Consider the following 25290-nt stretch of genomic DNA (forward strand, 5'->3'; position numbering starts at 1 on the left):
CATATGACCATCTTCAGAGGAAAGGTCAGAAAAGTATCTGGATAAGAAGGAGTAACATGAAAGGCCTAGAAAAATCAAGATCCATCCCCTTGGGGCTGGGCATATTGCCGCCTTAAACAAAGTAAGTGTTCTCGGCAAGGAAGAAGGATTAAACAATCATTAGATGAGCAATTAATAACTGCAATCCCATTTTTGAACCTGAATCCAAGTTCTAGTGAAACAAGAGTTCTAATGGAGGAAAAAAAAAAAAAAAAAGCCCAGATGATTCAAGTATACCTCTAGTTTTATAGATTTATTCTGCCCTCTTTGGTCTTAGGAGAACCTTACTGCTTTTCCTGAGAATGACAGCCTTCCCCAAACTGCAGACTCAGATTTAGATGCAACTGAATTCCTTCCTGGGGTTTTGCAGATTCTACTATATTACAAATTAAATTTCAAAAGGAGAAAGTTACAATTTTTATTCATATAAAACCTCCCTTAATACTTTTAACACATTTCCCACTTAACTGCTGCCTTTCTTAAGCATCACAAGGCCATTCATTCATTCATGCCACAAACACCGAATACTTTGATGAAGCAAAGTACCTCGCTAGTTAACAGCTAGTTGGACCACTGGCCTCCAGTCAGGTTTATATTCATAATAACGCTGCAGACCTGGCACCTACTTTAATAATTCCGAGAAAAAAACTCTTTCCTCCCCCTTCACACACTGCCTCTTCACCACGCCAAGTCTTGCAGGGTACAACGGTCACACATAAACACTCCCACTTTGAATGAATCCCTCTGGCTCCCTTCTGAGGGGAGAGGAGAGGAGAAGCTACCTCGTTTCCTTACAGACTCCACAACATTCCTTTAGACTCTTACCAGTCTCAACTTTCCCTAAAACAAACAGGAAAATAAGGACTTCATTTTTTCCCTGGAGAACTCAAACCGAAGAAATAAATGGCAAAGATGTGGTAGGAAAGCCCAGGCTTTCCTGGTGGTAAAGAAACAAATAGGAGGGAAGATGTAAGACGTGAAATGTGTACTTACACTCTTCTCACGCACCCCTTGTGGCACCCCATCCTATAATGACCAACAACAGGATTACTTCATGCTTTAAACCTTTTTAGACCTTGGGTACCAATCTCTCTCCACAGCCACAGGGTCCTCTTGTGGGACCAAAATCACCCAAAAAAGAAAATTCATTTAAGGGGTTACTTGATAACTAAAATAGTTTAGTAGATACTGAGGAAACAGCCCTCAGAAATTGCCTGGTCCAAATTAAACGACAGAGGAAAGTAACATTCCTGGGGGACTGCAGTCATTACAGGTCCACAGGTCCACCTGTAGAAGCCTGAAGGGATGCTGAGACCGCTATGCTGTGTGCTAGGACCAGGGAACATCCTATTACCTGCAGTCTGGGGTTTTCTGACAGGGTCGGAATGCTTTGGCAGGGGTGGAGGCAGAGGATGGGCGGGGGCGGTGGGAGTATCTCAAACTGAACACAAGACCGAACAGGCAAGCTGCAGTGGCTTGTGATCTGGAGAAGAAGTGCAAATTATGCCTCGCCTGAGACCTCTGCTGTGGACCAGATGGTGCGCGCGTGCGTGTGTGCGTGCGTGCGTGTGTGTGTGTGTGTGTGTGTGTGTGTGTGTGTGTGTGTGATTACTGGGATTTTCAGGCCTGCAGAGGCTAAGGTTAAAGCCCAATGTATTATTTCACTTAGGGCACATTTGGATGAGGTAAAGGTGGAAAGAAAATAGAGAAAGCAACAGGAAATGAGTTCTTCCTCCTTCTGTGTAGCCACAGCAAAAGTCAGGTGGTGTTATGCTGTTGTTGAGAAAATACTGACTGTCCTGGATTTAAAGGTCCCACATTACAGAGGTCCATCTCCTTCCACATCTCTGCAGTTAACCTTCATTCCTTCCTGCCTAACAAGTGCAGAGCCATATCACAAGTCACCATCCTCAGAAAGGTCTACTCCATTTTCACGATCCTTCTAGGGGCCCCACCGGACCAGCTGTCACCCGAGGGAGCGATGGAGCACCCACATTCAAGGAGCATAGTTGGAACATAACACCAACCAGCAGAAGAAAGGCAAGAGGCACGGGGACGAGGAGTGCAGAGAGGTAACATGAGGCCAGACATGAAGATTCCAAGGCTGGGAAAGAGGAGAAAGGTGACAGCTGGGACTGAAGCATGAAAAGGGAGGGAGAGGCCACATCAAAGAGCAAGAAATCAGTTACCAGATATTAATTCTTTCCTCCAATTAAAAGTCACTCACTTTTCTCTCAATATAAAACAGCACATATTCTTATTCACCACAGCTGTGAGCTTCAGGCTATGCACTGTCCTGCTGCAGTCCTAGGACACGTGCTACATCACGGTCAAGCGCCTGACCCAGAAATCACACATCAATGTCAGTCTCATTTCTTTGTAGTTACCCTTTCCCTAACTATGGAAGTTTTACAAAGTCACCTGAGGCTACAGCTTGAAACAGAACACACAGCCTTAATCTTGAAGTTAAGGGAAGAGAGAAGTCCCTGGCTAGAGGGAAGTCCACACAGCCTCCGGGCCCCGGGGCACAGCTGACCTCACAGCCACCTCGGTGCCTACACTCGTTTCCTTGCCAACTCCACAGGAAGGAATTGCAGAGCCAGCTAAAGCACCAGCAGGAAAGGGCTATGAAGAGGAGGCACAGAGGTACGGCGACTGTAACAGTCTCCTGAGCATCCACAATTAAGCTAGCCTTAGCCCAGCCCCACAGAAAACAGTTATTTCTTATTGTTTTTCTTAGGTCTTCTTCTTGGTCACGCGTTTTCAGCTACCTAAATCGTCTACTGAAAATGAATACTGAAGAGATAAGCAGCGACAGGTCAAGGTGTTAGGGGAGATGATAAAGTTTATCAGATATGTTAGCAAGATCACAGTTCAGACATGAATACTTTTCTCTTTGTGGAGCCAAAAAGCATCCGTGCAAGAAGATTCTGTTGCTCTGACAAATTACTTTCTACTTATACTAGTAAAAATAAATCACAGGGAGAATTCAAGGGCTCTAAGGGCTTGGTGACTTCTGATTCAAAGGCAGCAAAAACACCAGGCCACTGCTCTCAGTGGGCACGCCCCTCTGGCCCTGCTGAGAGGCCACTTGACCCCCACTGCTAGGAGGATGTGCCATAGCAAGTGGACGAAGCTCCTTGAAGGTAAAGAAAACTGATTCTCCTTAACTAGACATTATCAGAGGACTTAGAAACTCAGGAATGTGATAACATACAAGCAGAAACAATTTTGTCAGCATTAACAACTAAATCAATTGTTAGCCTAGACAAAATCTACAAGAAGATGAATACGCAAGCTCAACAAGAACACACTGTGTGACAACTGACCGATTTGGGTTTCGTCATGAAAGACATGTTTGTTCGAGAAGAAAGTAAATTCTAAAATCTAATAAGAGCAACGAGTAAAAAGATAAAATTCTAAATTAAATAACCACTGACTAAAGAAGAAATGAAAGCAAAAAATATACTAGGCATCAACTGAGAGATGACAATGTTTACAGATCAAGAAAAGTTACAGAAGAAATCATAGAATTTATTAAAAAAAAAAAAGACAACCGAATCAAAAGGTTTTATTTCAGAAACGGGTAATAAAATGGACTAAACTATCTGATGAAAAATGGGTAAGAATCTAACAGAATTGAGACAATTTGTTATCATGCAACTTGTTTCTTCACTTGGTTGGTACTAACTGTAGGATTTTACTAATACAGGAAATAGTTAATCAATACAGGAAACAACCAAAATCCTATTAAGCACCTCAATGCACTGTTTTTCAGTCTATATAAAGACGTAGGAAATACTAAGAGGGCATAATAAGTGTTTAATATAATCAGGTCTAGTGGAAGGAAGCTTAACATAGACAGGATTTTTTCGGAGTATAAATGGACTAAAAAACATGTTTTGGAATGGACACATCTATTTGACTTTATTTATGATGCCAAGTTGCCAATCCATACCTGGTTAGTTAGAGGTAGAAACACATTCATTTTGATTGAATTCAGGAATACAAACACAGTTTCTTTGTGTTTGCTCGATACTTTGCAATCTGTCCCAATGAAATCAAATTGTCCTTTTCTGTTCACCACTGCAAAGTAGTTAACTGTTCATTCCAGCTATACATTCATTGTATGACTCTGCTTCATGATGGTTATTTCATTTCATACTTTCTATAAAATAAAAGATGACTATACCTTGTGTTAAAAAAATAAATCATAGGAATGCACCTTTTGACCAGTAAAATTTCACTAAACAATCTCATCATACCTCAGTAGAATTTGTCTTTCAATTTCATAGTCTTTTAATATGAATGAAAACAATAATTTATGGATTAAAAAGTTTTCTGTTTAACTGACGGAAAAATATTATAAACATGATTTCTGAATAGAGAAAATGAGATGCAAGTAGCAGTGCTTTCTTCACTGCTATAATACTTCATTTTTAAAAGTAAACACAGTACTAATCATCATTTTGATTCCAGTGAATAAAAACTTAAAACTGAATTAATCAATTTGGAAGTCTGAAGCCAAAAGGATCCTTTAACAGTATTGCCTAATAGACAAGTCGACCCTAAAAAGCTAATCACACTGCAAAATTTTGGCCTAATTAAACTGGCTCTCGCTGATACTCTGTCTTTTTTTGTTTGGTTTCAATCTGCCATAACAACCAAGGTTAGAATTCCATGTAAACAGAAGTATACAAGGCTTGATGAAATTGAATATGGAGGATTAAGCATTTAAAAAGTCTGGGTTATAATTCTTACTGCTACACAAGTTCTACTGCATAATTAATTTACAGCAGCCTAAAACTTTTCAGCAACAAAATTATATTAAAAAAATATACCATTATCCCTATATGTTACATTAATTGTAATGTAACATATCACAACCACTTAAGCCTTGCATTAACTTAGAAAAGAATAACTTGTCCCTGAAAAACTCTAAAGAGTGATCATATTTCAATCAAAGCTGTCCTGAACTAACTCATAATCAGCAGTGACTACATTTTGTCACTTCTTTGCTCTAACATGAGTAAAAGTGACGATCATGATTTTTTGGAAAGAGGCTAGAGAACCTGCATCCAATTATGAAGTGGACTTTTAAACCTCCACTGGATTTTTAGAATGTTTTTAGTTGTCAAACATCTGTATAGGTGAAACAGCTGAGGGAACAAACTGCCAAACTTGCCCAAACTACTTTTGTTCCATAGAATTTGATCCCTTCTAAATCGACAACAGCACACAAACTTAGCTATGAAGAATTCAGCCCTTATAAATGAAGACAAACATAATAAACCTACAGGAGGTTTAAAAGTAACTTCATTTGTTTTTGAATATTCAAGTGTAATGCTTCTGTAAAAGATTAAAACGTACGTTTCAACTTTATCAGATATGTCAATTTCCATTTGCTCCTAACCTGCCACTAATACATAGGTTCACTGGGCTGCCGAAGAACCCAACTCAACTAATCATGGAGAGAGATGAAGGTATCAGTGGAAAAAGAGCACGGATACCACGGGATTTATCCCAACAGTATGATACCCGTCTTTGCATCCCTGAAGTTAAGAATGGCCACTTTCTCTGATTAATTTGCTCTATACTAAATAAAGCAGCACTGTCTGTGAAGAGTTACTCCATGCCCATAACATTTCACTACTATAGTTACCAATTCAGAAGTTTAAAAAAAAAAAAAATACAGACCAAATCCATGTACCCGTGATCCTTTGTATCCTAAAATGTAGAAATATTCTTAGTTTTAACCAAGAATTAGATTGGAATGAAGTAAAACATCTTTTAAAGTAATTTTAAGTATACTCTTATTTGTTACTACATTTCTACATAGATTATTTAATATTCCTTGTGGATATAATTTAATCGATAATAATATATCATAATGTCAACCATTACAGTGATCCAGAATGAGATTCTGGCTATAGAGGGAGCTTAATTATTAAGCAACACTTTCCTGAAAAGCTTCTGTATTTCTGATTGGTAAGAAAAACAAAAAAAAAAGAGCATCTCTCATTGAAATAACACTGACGTTCAAGCTCAGGCCCCCCCTTCTTTGTGTTCAACATAATTAACTCTCTAGGACAAAATCATGAAACATTAAGTCACATTAATAAGTTACGGTCATCTTCAAGAAAACTCGATGGGCAACTCTGGTGTTACAACTGTGTATCTTGGATCCAACTTAGGGATGAAATCCTGAAAGTGTTTAGATGCACCAGTACCAAAAGCATCAAGGACTTTTCGGTTCATAACGGCAAATCTGTAAAACAGAGGACACAGGGAACAAGTACTTAATGAAGTTTATAAAAGAAGATGATTCACTCCATTTGACTTATCTTTCATGGGATGGGAAGACCGAACATGCTGACATGGCAAAAGACTCAATGGCAGATTCAAAAGTCACTTTGATACTCTTCCTCGAGATTCACTGTCTCGTATTTTCTTTAAAAAGATGATAATCCCCCAAACTGAAACCCCAGAGATTACCATCATTATTTCAAACCCTTCTAGAATCCTTTCCACTAGATTGTGTCAAATAGAAAAACAGGTTCATTGTGATTTTTCTGATGGATAAAATCACAAGAAGCTAAATGTATAATGAATGCGCTAACATTTACTGACAAGCAAAGGTATTAAACGTAATTCCTCTCATAATTGAAATTTTAACGTCTCACAGTCAACAGAAAATACATCCAAATGTGACTGAAGGGCAAACAGCATATAGGTTTTCAAATTTCTAACAGACACAACATAGTAAAAACACAGCCCTCATTTTATCCATCACCTCACCTAAGAGATATAAAATTTTTAAAAGACATATATTTTAGCTAATGTGCAGGATGGACCTTCTGTGTCTCTGTGCCTGATCATAAGCCTTTCTTTTCTGGGGAAGATACCCAGGTGAAATTAGTTTTGAGTTATTGGCCAGTATCATTATTCCAAGAGCCAATAAATGTGATTTTCAGATCCTTCCCAAAGTATGTTCCCTTCCGAAATAATCAACTGGTTAAACTCACTGATGTGCAAAGAAACCTAAATGACAAAGAAAGAAATGATTAAATACTAATAATATAGAGGATACACAGTGTCATGGCTAAGAGGAAGAACTCTGCAGTCAGACCGCCTGGCTCATATCCTAGCTCCGCCGTCCTTTCCTAGCTCTGTGATTCTGGCAGGCGCTTAACCTCTGCATGCACCTCAGTTTCCTCACATTGCAAAAGCAAGATATTAATAGTACCTATCTCACAGAGCTACTTTAAGGATTAAACACATATGTATGTATATGTAGGTTGTATGTGTGTATGTGTGGATCTTAAAAACATTTCTCGGACACAGTAAGCACGATACAACTGTTCGCTATTACTAATATTAATGGCAGCTGCTATTTACTGAATGCCTACTAGGTGCCTAAAGGCTGCCACAAACATCTCGATTTTCCCACAATGTATTACTGTTTCATTGAAGAGAGAAAGAAACTTGAGGCTCATGATGGTAAAGAATGTTCCCAACCGGTGACACAGCTAAGGGTATCAGAACTGCAGTCAAACCTAGGTCTGTTCAATTCCCAAGCCCATGGTCTTTCTATCAGGTCAACCTGCCTCCCAAAGAATTAGATTATAATCAGGAAATGCTAACAACAACCACAACAATAAAGAATATGATCGTAAAGGCAAAGAAAAGTGTGCTTACAAAGTCAGGCAAAAGAATATGATTATTTTTCCCAAGTGGAAATCAGTCAATTGTTCAGGCATGATTTCTAATGAATCTGTGTAATGTTTTTAATCAAAAAGAAGAGATTAAAGATTTTAAAAGTGAGACTTAAGAATGTTATATAGTAACCTATCAGCAGTTTGCAAGTCAACATATTAATCTAGAACACTTAAAATGTCTAAAATAATATAGGGAAAAAAATAGTCAAAATAATGTTCACTAAAAGAATGCCCCATGTTATTCTTATTAAATTTTAGGTCATATTTGATTTATAGCTAGATACCTACTTTACCACTGAAAGAATATTCCCTCAAGTAAATGAAAAGATTCAAAATCTTTTTTATGGAAATTGCTTTTTTTCTATGACCACTTAAAACATCTCAGTCACTTACCTGCCCTTGGTGAGCCTTAAAAGGAACTTCCAGTAAGATGGTCGTAAGGTCTGAACTTCCATGACAGCCTTAGAATATTCAATTTGAGACTTCTTTTAGTAAACAGCAAATATTATCAGCAGTCTTAGGCAACAGAACATATTTGCCTCTATTTTTATTGCTCTATTTAACGACAGTGATGACAGTAGTAACAAAAACATGTATTAATGTTTAAGTTGATAACTCTCAAGAATCTTTGTAAATATGCCTTCAAATAGGAATATTGCTCATGGAATAATAATTGAGTTAATAGTTATTATTATTGGGAAGCGTTTACTAGGTACCCATTAGATAGCTGGCACTTCACTAGTTATAGTAAGTTTACCAACTTGGCAGCATTACTGTGAGAAACTGCAAATAAAAGCTGTCCCCCAAACTTTGCAAAAGCCCTAAGACCATTAACATCAATAACGGTGATTGCAGAATTTAAAGAGATTGAACGATGCTTCTATTAAACTAGATTCTACCCCTATCCTCACTGCCTGAGTAATACTGGGGAAAAGCAATTATTCATATTTATGCCCATGGTATCTTTTTTTTGAAGTAAAATTAAGTTAGGGCATTCTAGCCAAGGTACTAGAGTGATAATTCTCCTACAAAAATTGCACTCTATTTAAACCTAAAAATTGTTGTGTTCATAAAACATGACCTAGCCCACTAAGTTAACATGTTTAATGATTTGAAACTTGCAAGCTATCTTGCTAATAAAACAAAAAAAGCATAAAATGTAAAAACTGGAAATGTTCCCAGGCCCTTATTTTTCCCCCATTGGTTTAATATATACACTAGAAACAGAAATAATTCTACTTCTCATTTGAAAAAGTTATACTTACTGCCTGGAAGCAAATTGCTGTAGAGATGGAATAGATGATAGTGTCTGCATGGGGAAAATAGGGAACCTTTCCTGCTTCAATACCTTTGAAATACATTGTCTGCAAAACAAGCACATAGCGCAAGATTTATAAAGAAAACAACTTTAAATAGCATTACCAATAAGGTGGAGTGATACGTTCCCTATCTACAACTATTTTTTCTACCTTTCAAAATCCTAACAATCTGTTCAGAGCTCAAATCATAGGTACTTCCCTGACATGTTAAGTGTCAGCCCTTCCCTTTCCCTCATTCACTCACCCCAAACCCCAGATGCCAGTAATAATACTTTTCTGTGAAATTCAACAGCACTTTATTTCTACCTCTTTCATGCTATTTATTCTTTACTGCTGTCTGTACAATGCCCAAGTCTTCCCTTCTCTGTTAGATCTATTCATTCATTCATTAAACATGTACTGGTGTAAACCCAATTAGCGCATAAGAAATAACTAACACACTCTAATAAGGTTACAAGATATCTATATTGATTAGATATGTAGATCATCACATGTGTATGTATGTATTTCTATGTTTATCTCATATATATAGGCTCCCCAGAGGAGGGAGCAACTACTCTGTCTACGACAAAGGACCAAGGAGAATTTCAGAAATGACTACATTGAGTAGTGGGCATCTCAAACCATCTGCAGTGAAGAACCACTTTTTAAAAAACAAAATTTCCAACTATCATGGCCTGATGCTTTTATAATACAATAAAAATGAATTACTAGAATTGAACCAAATTTTCACTATTACATTCAAAAAACAAATTACTCCATCGAGTTGCTGTAAGGTTTCCAAATGCTTCCTCTCAATTTCTATCCTTTCCTTGTCATGAACGGGTATGGTAATGAACAGTTCATAGACCAGCACTAGTCTGCTGACCCCACTTTTAATACTGCTGCTTTCTAAGAGGCCTAACATCAACAACTAGATAAGAGACGAAAAGCAGGGGTAACAAACAGGGTGAAAATACATGACATGTATGGGGAATTTCCAGCAAATTTATATGGATGGAACAAAGGATAATTCATGGAAATGGGTTTTCTGGAACGTAGGAATGCTAAAGTGAAACAAGTAAGAAAAGTGGAAAGATGACCAAGACAGAATGGTGTTTCAATAGGATGGAGGGAGCTTTAAGAAGACATGAGTGGACCATGAAATAAAGAACATAAAATAATTTTTTTCCAAGAAAAAAGCTGTTTATACAGCTGATTTTTAATTAATATTTTGTATTAATATAGCATTTTAATATAAAATTAACTTCAATCCGTAAGATATGTACAAAGAGATTTATAATCTACTTCAGTAACAAGATAAACATGGGCCATTATTTTGAAAGTAATATGATAATATATTACAAGGTACAGATATACTGTAGTGTATTCCTGTTAACAAAAATGAAATTCAGATGTGGTAGAATGGCATCATAGAAATGTTATGTGAAACAGGTATCTCTTGATATATGGGATCATTATGTTCCTAATTATTTCCCACAATAAAACTTATCTGTTGACCTAGAGTCTAAGTTAATGAAGAGTTGGGACTGTATCCTATACTTCTATATGCTTACCAGCACCACCGCAGTAATGGGAACATAATCGATACTCAATAAATATGTCTTGGAAATAATTTTTTCCAAGAAAAAAGTTGCCTATACAGGTGATGTTTACTTAAGATGCATTATATAGTAATATAGCATTTTAATATAAAATTAACTTCAATCATAGGAAAATGATTGCCTATTACACCATAGTCATTAATTCCACAAAGGACATAGTAAGCTTATACTTCTAATTTCCTGCATTTAAAAAAAAGTTCTCATCAGCACACTTATCAGATACGATCTGTTGATGTAAGAAACAGCGACACCACTGCTCGGCTTTAAAACCTCTAGCCATTTAGAGAAACATTTTACAAACTAGATCTCAATGTTGGATGGCCCCTATGTCAAAGAATATATTTTTTGCCAGCTAGGGCAAAAAAATATACTCTCTCACTCCCCTTTTCCTCTCTGTTAGCAAGTCCTGCCAACTCTATCTCCTAACCATACACCAAATCTGTGTACTTTTCTCCATCTCTACTGCTACCATCCTGACACAAGCCACCATTTTCTGCCTGAGACTAACGGTTTTCTCCCAGATTCCAGTCTTGCCTCTAACCCATTCTGTATATAATAGCCAGAATATCCTTCTTAAAATGTGAATTAAATCACGTCATTTCCATGCTTAAAGCTCTCCAATGGCTTCCAAAGGCACTGAGAAAAAATAAATGCCTCCTCCCCTGCCTCCTTCTCTCTCCCTCTTTCTCTCGTTTGGATAAAACAAATATGTAATTTTCTTAATGTCATTAGGGACACAGATTTTTAGTGAGATAAAACTTTTTAAAATTCAAACAAGTTAAATAAAATCTATAACCTGAACTTTGAATTGAAAACATCAATGTGCTCCTAATTATTTTCTCTTTCTCTGAAAAGAAAGGGAAAATAAATAGGATGCTCTAACTCTGTTCACTGGAAAGGCCAAGAAACAATGACTAGCCTAGGAGCAAAAAACCTTTAGCACCCAAACTAAGGTTTTCTAAATACCATTTCTCACCAAAAGAAACTAGGTGCCATTGGAGAAGCCTGATTCTATGTCTGGAGCAGGAAACCACCCAGGTGAGCCTGGAATATCTTGTTTTATCACAAAGCAAGAAAACTATCAAAGATACCGGCATTACGTGAAAAAAGAAACAGGAGTCAACTTGAAGAGGCTCTCATGGCCAAAGATGGGGCACTTTGAGCATAATGACTGCAATAGGTTGAAACAAATCAAATACCTTAAACTCCATAAAGACACCTGACAACAAAGACTTACAGGTCAACTTTGCAGGATGCTAGGGACTAACTCATTCCAAACATTAGCAAATAAAGGGAAGTAATCAAGCACTTTATTATGACTTTGTGAACAGACGATCTCACAGTAACCAAACAGCTGAAAGGGAAAGTTCTTTTTTGACGAATTCCCACTAATAAATGCAGAAGAAACAATCATATTAGATTATGATGATTTTGCAACCCTCAGTGAAATAATAAACCCTGGTCATTAATGGCTGCTAAAACAATAGGGTAAAAGATGGGGAACCTTATGTTGGCTCTATCAACACTGAGCCCGCTGATCCATCTTAGCATCCCTGGTGGCGAAGTGGTTGAGAGAGAGACAGGGGCTTTCCTGGTGGCGCAGTGGTTGAGAGTCTGCCTGCCGATGCAGGGGACACGGGCTCTTGCCTCGGTCCGGGAAGATCCCACATGCCGTGGAGCGGCTGGGCCCGTGAGCCATGGCCACTGAGCCTGTGCGTCCGGAGCCTGTGCTCCGCAATGGGAGAGGCCACAACAGTGAGAGGCCCGTGTACCACAAAAAAAAAAAAAAAGAGAGAGACAACCCGACATTTTTGTGTTTCCTAATGTGATGTAATAGGAATTCACACACACAGTAAATGTGAAGTTTTTCTGCCACTACCATCCCCCTAAAAGAAACTGAACCTGAACTTGCTTAAGGCTCTAGATCTAATTTACAGTTTACAGACAATACATGAGTTAAAGGAACATGTTATAACACCACCAGTGAGGATGCAATCAGCAAAATCCAGAATGTGGGAAATTCCAAAGAATTAATAACCTAGATTATCAACAAATAAATGGCAAGGAAAAAAAGAAAGGGGGAAGAAAAGAAGAAAGGGTGAGGGATAACTATTATAAACTAAAAAGAGACCTTGGATCTCATCTAAAACAAAGGGATTGCAAAAGACATTTGTGAGGTAATATTGAAAATGCAAGCTCTAATTGGATAACGATAATAATAAAGAATTACCAGGTTTTTAAAATTAATGACATGTATTTTGATTATACCCTGATGGCATTCATGATTTGTTTGTTTTTAAGGAGTCCTTATTCTTTAGTTTTATTTTTTAAGGACTCTTTCTCCTCAGTTGTTTACGGATGAAGTGATTTGATCTCTGGGATTTGTTTTAAAATAACTTGGTACTTGGGGGTCTGGAGCAGTATAGGTGAAAGGAGATTGGCCAAATGCTGTTAACTGTTGAAGCTGTATGATGGGGTACATGAGGGTTATCACATTATTCCTCCTATGCTTGTGTATATTTGAAAATAACACAAAGAAAAAAGAAGAAATAGGAGAACTGACTTTGTAAGTACTTTTATAGGATTAGAATTTGCTTTTGAAACTTTTACTACTAAAGCAGCTAAAAAGCTCTGTATCCTTTGGTTGTATGTGCTTAAAAATGTTTGCTTACCTCTACCAATTTGGAAGCTAAATACATGGAAATTGTTGTGCTTTTATAAAACATCATTGATATTCCCGCCAAAAATCCTGAAACAACAAATAAGGCAAAACTGATCAGAACTCAAAGTATTTCTTTGTTATTAAGTCACTCAGAAATGTTGATTCACTTAAATAGGAAAGAACTGATTTGTAGCACTGCCTTTTGTCACAACAAAATCAAGGACAGTAATATAAGTGATGACATTAAAATGGGGTGAATTCTTATTTATTATCACATATTTTTAAACTTAAAAATTGACCTTTAGAGTTAGGAACCACAGTTCTGATACACATATCACAAGAAACTACATTCTAAATTTAACTTTTAAAAACAGCAGTGGTCTTGCCAAACACAATGATCTTTTAAAATAATTTTTTAAAGGTTACTGGTACCATTTCTGATTTTAAGTGTAAATAGTCATTCATCTATTCTCCTAACAGCTCAAATTATGTTTAGTGCTGTCATCACGCTTCCCTCCATTGCTTTCATTCTATAAATGGAAAACCAAGGTGGTAGGAGGCCTGGAATACTAATAGTAGGGCTATTACTAATACATATCTGAAAAATTGTCTATTTAACTTAAGTAATACATATACTGAACTCACAGAAAATGTTTAGTTTTAATTTTTATAAAATTACTTGAGTTCCTAAAAAAATTATTATTAAAAAATACATCACTTGCCAGTGGTAAAATCAGAATATTTTAAGAAATCTAACTGCACTTCCACTAGTCACTTATATAATATTTTAAGTCTTTATGTTCTTTTGTGACACATTTTCCCTAGAATTTCTGGCCTGTAGCAGGACAGATACCCAAGTTATTATATTGCCAACCCAAAACATCAGATGGCAAGAGAGCCTTGATATGTTAAACTTCACAAATACAAAATGTTTGTACTAGTGCCTTAATGGGGATTCTATTACAGAGAAAGGAAGATACAAAGAAATCAGATGAATTTGAAAACCACGTCTGCTTCATTCCTACTACTGATTGATGCAATAGTAATATATGTATTTTATCATTGCTTTACCAGCTATAATGGCATGCAGTTCATCATCCAGATTTCTGACCCAGCGCAGGAAGCAACTAGTACCCTGTATCAAGAAGAAAATACAATGACTTCAGTTGTTTCAGTTCTAGGAGAAAAATGCATGTAACATCTGTAATGGGTGAGTCATTAGCTGACCTTGGAGGCAAATTGGTGATCTTATTTAAATCAAACTGAATATATGATTGGGAAAATTATGAACAGTAACCTGTTATAACGTTACTGTTTGGATAGACCCTATTAAGAAATTATACATAAAATTTTCATTGTAATGATTTTTCAAAATGAATTCAAAAATTCTACTTTTGCTTAGATATAGAATGCTGGGGAAAGTATCATTCCCATTCTAACAAGGAGAAAAAGCTGGATAAGCTACAACTCTGTCAAGTCAGAATCCTATAGTTAGAGAAAACATTTTTCAATATGAAGGTGAAATAAAGACTCTCTCAAAAATTTCACACCAAGCTGGCGGGTAATCCCCATGTCGGTGTGACGTGCTAGCTCGGAAGAGTTTTCTGCTGCTGTCATGGTTCGTCTGCTAAACTGCATCGTTGCTGGGTCCCAGAACATAGAACATCGGCAAGATCGGGGACCTGCCCTGGCCCCCGTTCAGGAATGAATACAGGTATTTCCAAAGAATGACCACAACTTCTTCAGTAGAAGGTAAACAGAATTTGGCGATTATGGGTAGGAAGACCTGGTTCTCCATTCCAGAGATGAATCGACCTTTAAAGGACAGAATTAATATAGTTCTCAGTAGAGAACTCAAGGAACCTCCACAGGGAGCTCATTTTCTTGCCAAAAGTCTGGATGATGCCTTAAAACTTATTGAGCAACCAGAATTAACAAATAAAGTGGACATGGTTTGGATAGTGGGACACAGTTCCGTTTACAAGGAAGCCATGAACAGGCCAGGCCATCTTCGACTATTTGTGACAAGGATCATGCAGGAATTTGAAAGTGACACGTTTTTTCCAGAAAGTGATTTGGAAAAATATAAAGTTCTCCCAGAATATCCAGGTGTTCCTTCAGATGTCCAGGAGGAGAAAGGCATATTTGAAGAATATGAAAAGAACAGTTAATATGAAAGCGTTTTCTGATCTATTTCTGATCTATTTCAAGCCTCCTCCTCCCCGCCCCCCCCCCAAAATATGTATTTTTTGTTGTAAAGACTTTTGTTGACTTTAGATCTATGGATAATTATTTCTAAGCAAAGTACCTTTATTCCCCATTAATCTTAACTAGACTGTATCAGATACCATTCGTGAAACGTTTCTTGCTGTAACTGCCTGAATGACCATCAAGGGTCAAGAATAGGTTACCAGCACCGGCCTAGGGTAGAATATCTACCAAGACAGCCCAAAGTGAGAGAGTCCCCTGGTAGCATAAGTTGAAACCAGAGCCTATAGAGCTAGGAGCTAGGCAGATGGGTCCAAAGGTCAGAAATAGATTATAAATAGAAGAGCTAGCACTCAGTTATTAAAATTAGATCAAAAGAGGGACTGTGAATTACTCTCTATCACACTTGTGAAAAATATTCTGTTCACTCAGACCGGGAGTCAATAAGTTGAGAACGCCAGGATATTCCACACGGATAGTAAAGAGGCAGGTATGACACTACCTTTTCGGTGGTTAAAAGAGAAGGTCTGAGACCTTAAAAGACTTTGTTTCTGATCTTCAATGAGATTCCATGAGATGTTACAATGATAAAACAAGAAGTGGCTGCTCTTTACAAAAAAGAATAATCTAATATCAAGCATAATGGCTAAAATTAAAAATGCAAGGAGGTAATAAATTGAGAATGAATATTGCTAGAAACCAAAATTAGTAAGTTAGAAACTAAACTTCACAGAATTAAAAAATGAAAATTAAAACATGTTTTACCCATCATGTTAGCAAAGATTTAGATTAAGTATCCCAAAAAAAAAAGAGCATTTTCTGCCTTATAAATTGGGAACTTTTTAGAGTGTAAGTTAGCAATATCAATTAATATTCAAAATATTCTGGGTTTGGACCCAGAACTTGCACTTCTAGAAATTAATCCTGAACAAAGAAATGGACCCAAGAGTATTTGTTGCAACATTTTTTTTCAAACTTGGAAAGAGCCCAAATGTTGATAAATAAGAAATAACTAACCAATATGTCTATAAAATGTAACATCTGCAGCAGTTAAAAAGGACAAAGTACTGACAGAAAAACGCCAAAAATTGCTAAGCAAAAGAAGCAAATTGTGTATAATACTCAAAATGTTTAATAAATGTTAATGTGTGTGGGGGAAAAAACAAAAAAAAAGACTCTCTCAGACAGATAGAAGCTGAGAAAATGCACCACCTGCAGACCTGCATTACCAGAAATGTTAAAGGTCATTCTGCAGGCAGAAGGAACAAGATACCAGATAAGAATTTAGGTATAAAAAAAGAGATGAAGAGCTCCGGAAATGGTAAAATGAAGGTAAATTTAGAAGACATGTTTTTCTTACCTTTAATTGTTATAAAAATGAATCAACTGTCTAAAGCAGTGGTCAGAAAACTATGGCCCACTAGGCAAATCTAGCCTGCCACCTGTTTTACATGGCTCATAAGCTAGAATATTTTTACACCTCTCAATGGATAAAAATAAAAAACAATAATATTTTGTGACGTGAAAATTATATGAAATTCTAATACAGTGTGCTAAATTTTTATTGGAATACAGCCATGCTCATTCATTTATATATTGTCTATGGCTGCTTTCACACTATAACATCAGAGCTGAATAGTTATGAGTGAAACCATATGTTCCACAAAGCTTAAAATATCTACTCTTTGGCCCTTTACAGAAAAAGTTTTCTGACTCCTGGTCCAAAACAAAAATAGCAACAGCATATTGTGGGGTTTATAACATATGAAAAGGTAAATGAATTGCACAAAGGATGGGAAGGAGGAATTACTACAAGTATGATGTGGTAAGATTCTTACACTATACTGAAGTGATATAATATTATTTGAAAATATTGACCAAATAAATTAAAAATGTTTATTATAAATGTTAAGACAGTCACTAAATTTTAAAAAGACATATAAATAATAAGTCAACAGTGATGACAGAATATAAAAAATACAAAAAAATTAATATAAATTTAAAATACATAAAAAATACCCCCAAAATCAAGGAGACAAAAAAAAAAGAGGAGCAAAGAAAAAAATGGAACAAATATGAAACAACTAATAAGAAAGTAGATACAAACAGATATAAACTCAACCATATCAATAACTATATTAAATGTAAAGAGTCTAAATACACCAATTAAAAGACAGTGATTACCAAACTGGATACAAAAGTAAGAACCAACTATATGTGGTCTAAAAGAAACCAACCTTTAAACTGAGGTCACGGAAAGATTAAAGAAGGAAAATATACCATCAAATATAATCAAAAGTAGCTATATTAATAGTAGACATAGTAGACTTCAGAACAAGGAATATTACCAGGACAAAGAGGAACATTACAAAATGGAAAAAGGGTCAGTTCACCAAGAAGACACAGAAGAAATAAGGTTTGTTTGCCTGACCTTCTCTTAATTACATTCTTAGGAAGATGCAAAAAATTGATAAATTTTTCAGAAATCACATATGGCTTTGGAACATGCTGTGTGAATATTTTTTATAATAGATTTTCTGACCCAGTTGCATTTTCCTTAGTTTAATTACCATTAGTTTATATTACCTAAGCAAATAAGTAGCAAAAATGTAAACAAACAAAAAAGCCTAGGCTCTCAGATATGCTGGATGGTGGAGAATAACCAACCTGGGCTAAAAATGTTGGCAATAATCCACATATAAATATTTAAGGGTTTATCTTAAGAGTAAATACAAACTCTATGACACAAGAAATGAAAAAGAATGTGAATATAAACATATTATCACCAATATTCTGCCCTATTAACTCTTGTATATATTCAAAGATATAAGTAATGCTTCCTAGTCAAACCATATTGAAAATGTTTTCAGTGTTAGTAATATTTCATAACAAGTGATTAATTAACTATAGTTTATAGTTTGCCACTCTTTCCTTTCCATTTCAAAATACTTTCTCCACATCTACCTTTTATAGGTAAACTTTATCATAAAATGAAACACAACCATCTTATCCAAAATAATTCCAGAATTCAGTTTTTCCCAGCATTTTCTTTTAACAACTGTGTGTGTGCACATGCACACATGCATGCACATGCATACAGGTCAACCTTAGTTAGCACATTTTACCTTTAAATTTTGAATATCAATTTTAGATGTTTAATAAAATATGTCAGTCATATGATTTACATATTAGTGATTCCCATTAAACAAAAGGCCATTACTTCAAACTGCAGAGTGTTACGTCACAGATGATCCCTATATATGTGTTTAGGTAGGTGCTTATTATATATGTGTGGGTACATTTATAGGAACATGCAGAAAGAGGTGGAAGAATGTTAACTTTGTTTGAGAGAGTACAGTAGAAAGAGTGAGTGAGTGGGAGATGGAAAATAAGTCATTGCTTATATCAGTTACAAGAGAAAATCCTTACTCTTTCTATCAAAGGTTGATATCAGCTAGGAGGGTCTGAAAATGTTTAAATTAATAATCAGGTAGTAAAATTATTCAGAAAAAACAAATAGATACATCACTTTTGATGTTAGAAATATCAGGAAGTTCATATTTTCTCAGTGACTACATTGTTGAAGAAAAGAAAATGAGTTTTTGAAAATCTTTAACATTCTGTATAAATGCAAATATATCTACACTTTCAAGCTTTAAGAGAAGAAATATCTCCAGCCGCTATTCCCAACATAATGTGCATATTTGGGTGATGAGATATTTACGAATACTACAGAAAGAAGTATTAAAAAAAATGACAGGGCTTCCCTGGTGGCGCAGTGGTTGAGAGTTCGCCTGCCGATGCAGGGGACACGGGTTCGTGCCCCGGTCTGGGAAAGATCCCACATGCCGCGGCGCGGCTGGGCCCGTGAGCCATGACCACTGAGCCTGCACGCCCGGAGCCTGTGCTCCGCAACGGGAGAGGCCGCAACAGTGAGAGGCCCGCGTACGGCAAAAACAAAAAAACACAAAAAACAGATGAGTTAAGGCCGTATCTCATTTTAACAATAGCCATGTTATTTATTTCCCACTTTTCTTTCCTCTTCTGAAAGCCTTACCTTGTATATGCTAACAAAAGAGCCCAGAAAAGCTCCGAGCTGGAAGTTTTCTTTATTGTAGAAGAGAGAAAATAGCCGGGATGGCTGTGTAAACAGATGCCTAAATGCAGAGGGAATCCGGAGGCAGCACTGGATCAAGTATCCCACGCTGAACATTCTGATAAAACCCTAGAGAAAATTGGGAGGAAATTCTGATTTACAACCAAATTTTGAAGACCGATAGATATAAATTTTATTGTTGCAGAATCAAAACGGAACTAAAAGTATTAAGACAAGTTTATATCGCAGCCATTTTCAAAATTAAGTCCTAAACCTCAAACAATTTTAAAACACTTGCCTTAAAAATAAGCGTGAAATCTTGCAGCAAACATACTTTCTATGATTTACAAAGGCTTAAAAAGTCTCCCAAGCACTGGCCAAGTCTATCTATGTACCAAACTTCTACTTCTTGACATTTTGTTGACATAACTGGGATTTATAATCCCTAAACCACAAATAGTTTTAGAAACAAAAGCACTGCAATTCCAAAAAAAATAGCTAACAAAACCAAATGCTTTGGGAAATTTTAACAGAATATGCCTCTTAATCATTAGTTTGAGCAGAGATTCTTTTGACAGAAAATAATTGTATTATCTGTTTAGACCTTTGGTGTCAACTATTTAAACGATCAAGTTTAAAGAATTTTCCAGGAAAAGAAATAATTCTATCTAGGTTTTTACTTCTGTGCTCAATGTGTCAAGCTGAAACATCTCTAGGGAATGGCAGCTTTAAGGGTAAACTAAACAAAACCCGAGAAAGCAAATTTGCCACAAATCCACATTTGCTGTCAACATTTCTCCATATTACCTGCAACTATCTACAGTGTAAAAGGGAGGAAAGGATGACTAATGTTGGTCAATTTCATTTCACTCTTTAGGAAAATGAAGTTTGATGTCACTTAATGGTGAGAGACTGAAAAATTCCAGTCATCTCGAAACAAAATGTTATCAAAAAGAATAGTATTTTATACATGATTCAGCCAATACACTGTAATACTGATCTCCCATCGTCCTCCTCTTTCACCCCCACTGGAATGGAAAAACGTCTACATTCTTAGCAGTGTTTGTTGCTAAGTTTCAAAGTTCAGGTTTGTATCTTCGGTATGGCTGCCTTCTTTTTAAAAAAAAAAAATTGAGTTACTATGAAGAAACATTCATTAATTTACCTGAAACTACCTAATACCTGGTTAAAACATGAAAATTAAATGGTCCAAACAATTAGCATGAATTATCCTGCATTTGCTTAACTGAAACTACCTAGTGTTTGTTTAATGCATGAGGTGGTCACACCTGTATCTTGTCACTGATAATATCATAATATTAACCTAAGCGTTCAAAGATCACACTCATGTTCAATCATTTCACACTATTTTCAAGAGATCTATTCATCCTTCCATCAATTCACCCTTTCACGTATTCAGGAAAGATTCAGTGAATGCCTCTCATGTGCCGATCATCACACTAGATGCTGGGGATAGAGTACTGAGGACACAAAGCTCTTGCCTTCATGGAGCTTCCATGCTCATTAGAGGAAGAGAAAATCAGTAAACAAATAAACATAAAGTAATTACAGATTACAATAAGTGTTGACAAGGAAGTAATCAGGGCACTGGGAAAGAAATTAACAGGGCATCCTATATTAGACTGAGTGGTAAGGGAAGGCTACTGAGGATGTGACGTTTAAATAGACACAAAAGAGAAGGAGCTGGCATGAGAAAAACATTTCGGGTAGCTTGGACAAAAAGCACAAAGCCAAAAAAGAGATTGGCAGGTATCAACAAAAAGTTCATGTGAATGGAGTATAGTGAGTTGGGGGGAATGTTAATTCATCTGAATATTCACTCAGGGGTATGATTTAACATGAGGTGTAACTGAGTGCATGGAATAATGAGGTGCACTGTCAAAATATTTTGCTATACTTGTGATATAAATTCCTCACCCACAAATCTCCAAATAATTCTACATTCATGGACATAATATTACAATGTACACATAAATTAGCAAGTTTATAGTACTGGTACACGCTTGAAAGAATGACTACATTTTTTCATAGCTCAGTAATTCTCACTAACTTTCTCGTATACTTTTTTTAAAATATCACCTCTCCTCTCCCCCAAATTTCTCAAATACCTCTAATTTAGTCAAAATGCTTTTCTTAGTTCCCGTCCTGAAGTTTCCCCCTGAACTAGAATTATGTCCAGTTGGAGGGAATAATAACCCTCTCTGGGAGCTTGTAGACTTTGAGGCAGCCGGCAACATTCTTTTTTTTTTTTTTTTTTTTTTTTTTTTTGCCACTTTAAAAATGGGGCAGGAAATCAGATTTGGAAAGAGTGTGTCAGAAACTACTTCACAACTGAAAAAATACTCTACTGCTGTTACCCCTGGTTCTGTCTTTGAGTACTTTAAAGGTAAGTGTTGGCTTGGGTGCGTGCCACCAACAACACTCGGCCACAGGCATTCACATTCATAAGCACTAATGTGATACAGTCCCTCCCTTTCTAGAGGGACGGTCAGGAGGCTGTCTTTTGGGGTGCTGTACAACTCTGTTCTTCTCATCATCAATAAAGTGGGGATCAGATGTTGTAAGAAAGAACATAAATTTCTAAAGCATCAGGATTGTTAGAGCACCATCCAAAACTAAAGAACTTGTAGCAGATGGTGCCACCTGTGACAGACTAACTGCAATGAAAATTAACTTCCTTCTCAGAGTTGGTGGGATGGGGGATGGGGGGCGGTGGCAGGCATGGGATGGGGGATGGGGAGGGAGCACGGCCCTCGTACACTAATATATTAGGGAGTAGGGAATTTATGTCAGTGGGCATAACTAACTTTCTTAATGTAGAACAACTGTGGACATGCTCCAGTTACCGTCATGCCTGAAAAAATGTAACAGCTTTACAAGTCCAAAACCAAATGCCACTGTCCCAGATTGTGCAGTGTATGTGAGTGACTGCTGATCCCCTAGCACACAGCACAGTCCAGGGGCCTTGTTCTAAGATGTATTCTAATGAGGATACATTGCAAAGTACAAATTTTAATTTTAATTTGACTTTTTCTCTTTTTTGTTGTTGTTGCTTCACCTTCTACTTTGTAAGTTTTACATTTATTAAGTAAGCTAATGTAAAAATTATTTAACAAAGGATCTGGTAAGTGAATACTAAAAGCTAAATTGTTATCTATTTCTCACAAGTGTCTTATTCTTCAAGTCAAATGCAAAGAATGATAGCAATGATTGTCAACTTTTCCACTTACTTTGAAATTATGTTTTAATAAATAAGTTTTTTCTATACATATTCCCTGTGGTTATTAAAGTAGATTTTATATACTTACTTTAATGCAATAAGAGATGCAATTATCCTCATAGTGTTTGCAACATCTATGCCTTGGTCCATGCTTACATCTGAAATTAAACCAAAAAAACTAATATAATTAAAATGTGTGTGTATGTGTGCGTGTGCGTGTGTGTGTGTGTGTTAATCTGCTTAAAACTCTCTAACCAAAAAACGAGAAAACATTATCAACTCATTTCTAAATGTGTGCATCTTTTGATTTCTTAGGACATACAGAAGCAAAGATAACAGATTTTTTTTCCCTTTGCTGCTCACCATTTGACACACTGTATAAAATACGTGACTGCAGTCAAAATACTTGAATGTGGAACAGAGAAGCCATATTGGTAAATATTTGTGACTAAATATGAAAAATATGTATATGTTATCTCTACACTCTGCCAAATCTTTTGGAAGCTTTAAATCGTTTATTGTAGCGTATAATGGTCATAAATCATCCATGACGTCAGTACTTGAGCAAAAATCATAATGAGAATGTGCTCAGGTTACAGGAATTTATACTTAATTATATTTGAGAGAAAACATCTGGGAAAGAAACATGATATAGTATTAGAATTTAAATTCAGTTTTTAAAATAAATATAGAAATAGAACATGCAGGAATTCAAAAGTAGGTTGTGATTTAACTGTAAACAAGTTAGTCTTCCAGTGTTTAATAAACATTTCTGCTGGGAGGACTACTATTCAAGACACACTTATTTTAGTTATTTGGTATGTCTACTCCAGGACTATTTATTCACTCCAGGCGTAAAAAAGTAAGTAGAATATCTAATATGGGTTTAACTCTCCCCCTTTCTCTTTGAAGAGTTCAGTTCCAAAATAAGCAGTCTTTATAACTCTTTCAGAATACAATTAATTAATTATCTTCATGGTTGGAACACATTAACTCTTTCTTGTTTATGATAATAACTTGCAGAGTGATATCCTAGCTCTCTAATTCCATTTGCAAATTGATTATAAAGACCTTCTCCGAAATTCAATGCTGCACTGCAGCTGGAGTACACAGGCAGCCTTTCCTAGTCAAGGGTGACAGCAATAGTTCATTCCTTATGTCGTTAGAATGATATGACATATCTGGTCATGCGAAGTTGTTGAGTGATTAAAGCTAGGGGCCTGAAAAGGGGTGAATCAGAGAAGGACTGCCTTATGTAAACCATCACTCTTCATACTTCTAAGTGTCCTCTTCAAAGACATCTCTCAGCCATGGCTACCAGAACTAACACAGAAATTATTAAACTCTCTTTGCTAGTGAAGTTAAATTCTGTTATCAACTACGCTGTCATTTAATCTTTCCTAGTCTTTCATTAAAATGGTTTCCCAAGTGCTGGACTGCCAGTCTCCTATGTCATCTGCTCTGCTTCTATATTATCCTGCACTTGCTTTCATACCAATGGACCCACTGAGGCTACTCTGACAAGTTCTGCCATGGCCCGATCAGCTCTGATACCCAAGGCTTCATTCACCCCCGTCACACATTCTCTGCATTCCCCTATGATTCTTGTTGACATGATTCCCATTAACAGGATCCCCTACATCACACATTCTCTGCATTCCCCTATGATTCTTGTTGACATGACTCCCATTAACGGGATCCCCTACCACAATTATTACTGCCGTCTACCACCCCTTTCTTTCCTTTTACCTTCTTCTGTGGTGTACAGAAGAAGAGACAAAGTCTTTAAATTCAGTAAAAGTTTTGAGTACCTACTCTGTGCTCGTGTAAGTGAAGCAAACTCCTATGTTATTTCATTTAATGCACGCAACACTCCTTAATAAAGTTAACTGATGAGGACTTTGGGATGTAGAGTGGTTAAATCACTTGTTCAAAGTCCCAAAGCCAGGAGGGGCAAAATGAGTCAAACACAGGTCTTCAGGTTTCTTAAAGGGCGTCAGCTTCCTGTAGTTGATCCCCTAACTTTCTATACTGCATTCTACACTCTCTAAAATAGCACTACAAGATTACTTTTATTGGCTGGTATTCTAACTTAAAAACTTTAAATTTATTTTCTAAAATATCTTAAATATTTGAAATGCAAATGAAGACTTATTTGTATGAAATAGACTTCTTTGTATAACATACAAATAAAGATTTCTTATTTTATTTCCAAAGCCCTAAAACTTTCCACTCTTGCAAAATATCCTTCACTTAAACTTTGCTCCTTATTGTATCTATATCTTCTTAAATCTCTCTTGGAATTTTTCTTTCTCCTTTCCACACTTGAAACATTCGATTAGCACATATTAATCTGTTTCCTGAAGTTCCCTATTCTAGCCCCCTGCAACTCTGCTTAGTTTG

The 25290-nt window shown here is 36.3% G+C and overlaps 1 protein-coding gene and 1 pseudogene across 3 annotated transcripts in view; one reads left to right on the forward strand and one right to left on the reverse strand.

Annotated features, from left to right (window-relative positions):
• Window positions 1-3602: 3602 nt before the first annotated feature.
• Window positions 3603-25290, reverse strand: part of TMEM135 (transmembrane protein 135) — a 243989-nt gene continuing 222301 nt past the window's right edge. For 2 of the 3 annotated variants that reach the window (XM_029206794.1, XM_029206793.1), the window contains 7 exons: window positions 22976-23045; window positions 19608-19775; window positions 14414-14477; window positions 13353-13429; window positions 9023-9121; window positions 8151-8218; window positions 5135-6307 (listed from right to left, as the gene is read on the reverse strand). In XM_029206794.1, coding sequence (XP_029062627.1) covers window positions 6175-6307; window positions 8151-8218; window positions 9023-9121; window positions 13353-13429; window positions 14414-14477; window positions 19608-19775; window positions 22976-23045 — 679 coding nt within the window. In that variant the 3' untranslated portion in view covers window positions 5135-6174. Of the gene's footprint in view, window positions 6308-8150; window positions 8219-9022; window positions 9122-13352; window positions 13430-14413; window positions 14478-19607; window positions 19776-22975; window positions 23046-25290 lie in introns of all 3 variants that reach the window. The other variant, XM_029206795.1, reaches the window with a different exon arrangement.
• Window positions 14958-15561, forward strand: LOC114886369 (annotated as a pseudogene).

This window comes from Monodon monoceros, unplaced genomic scaffold (genome assembly GCF_005190385.1).
Source record: "Monodon monoceros isolate NGI ecotype Baffin Bay Population unplaced genomic scaffold, NGI_Narwhal_1 Super_Scaffold_7, whole genome shotgun sequence".
NCBI classification, from domain to species: domain Eukaryota; kingdom Metazoa; phylum Chordata; class Mammalia; order Artiodactyla; family Monodontidae; genus Monodon; species Monodon monoceros.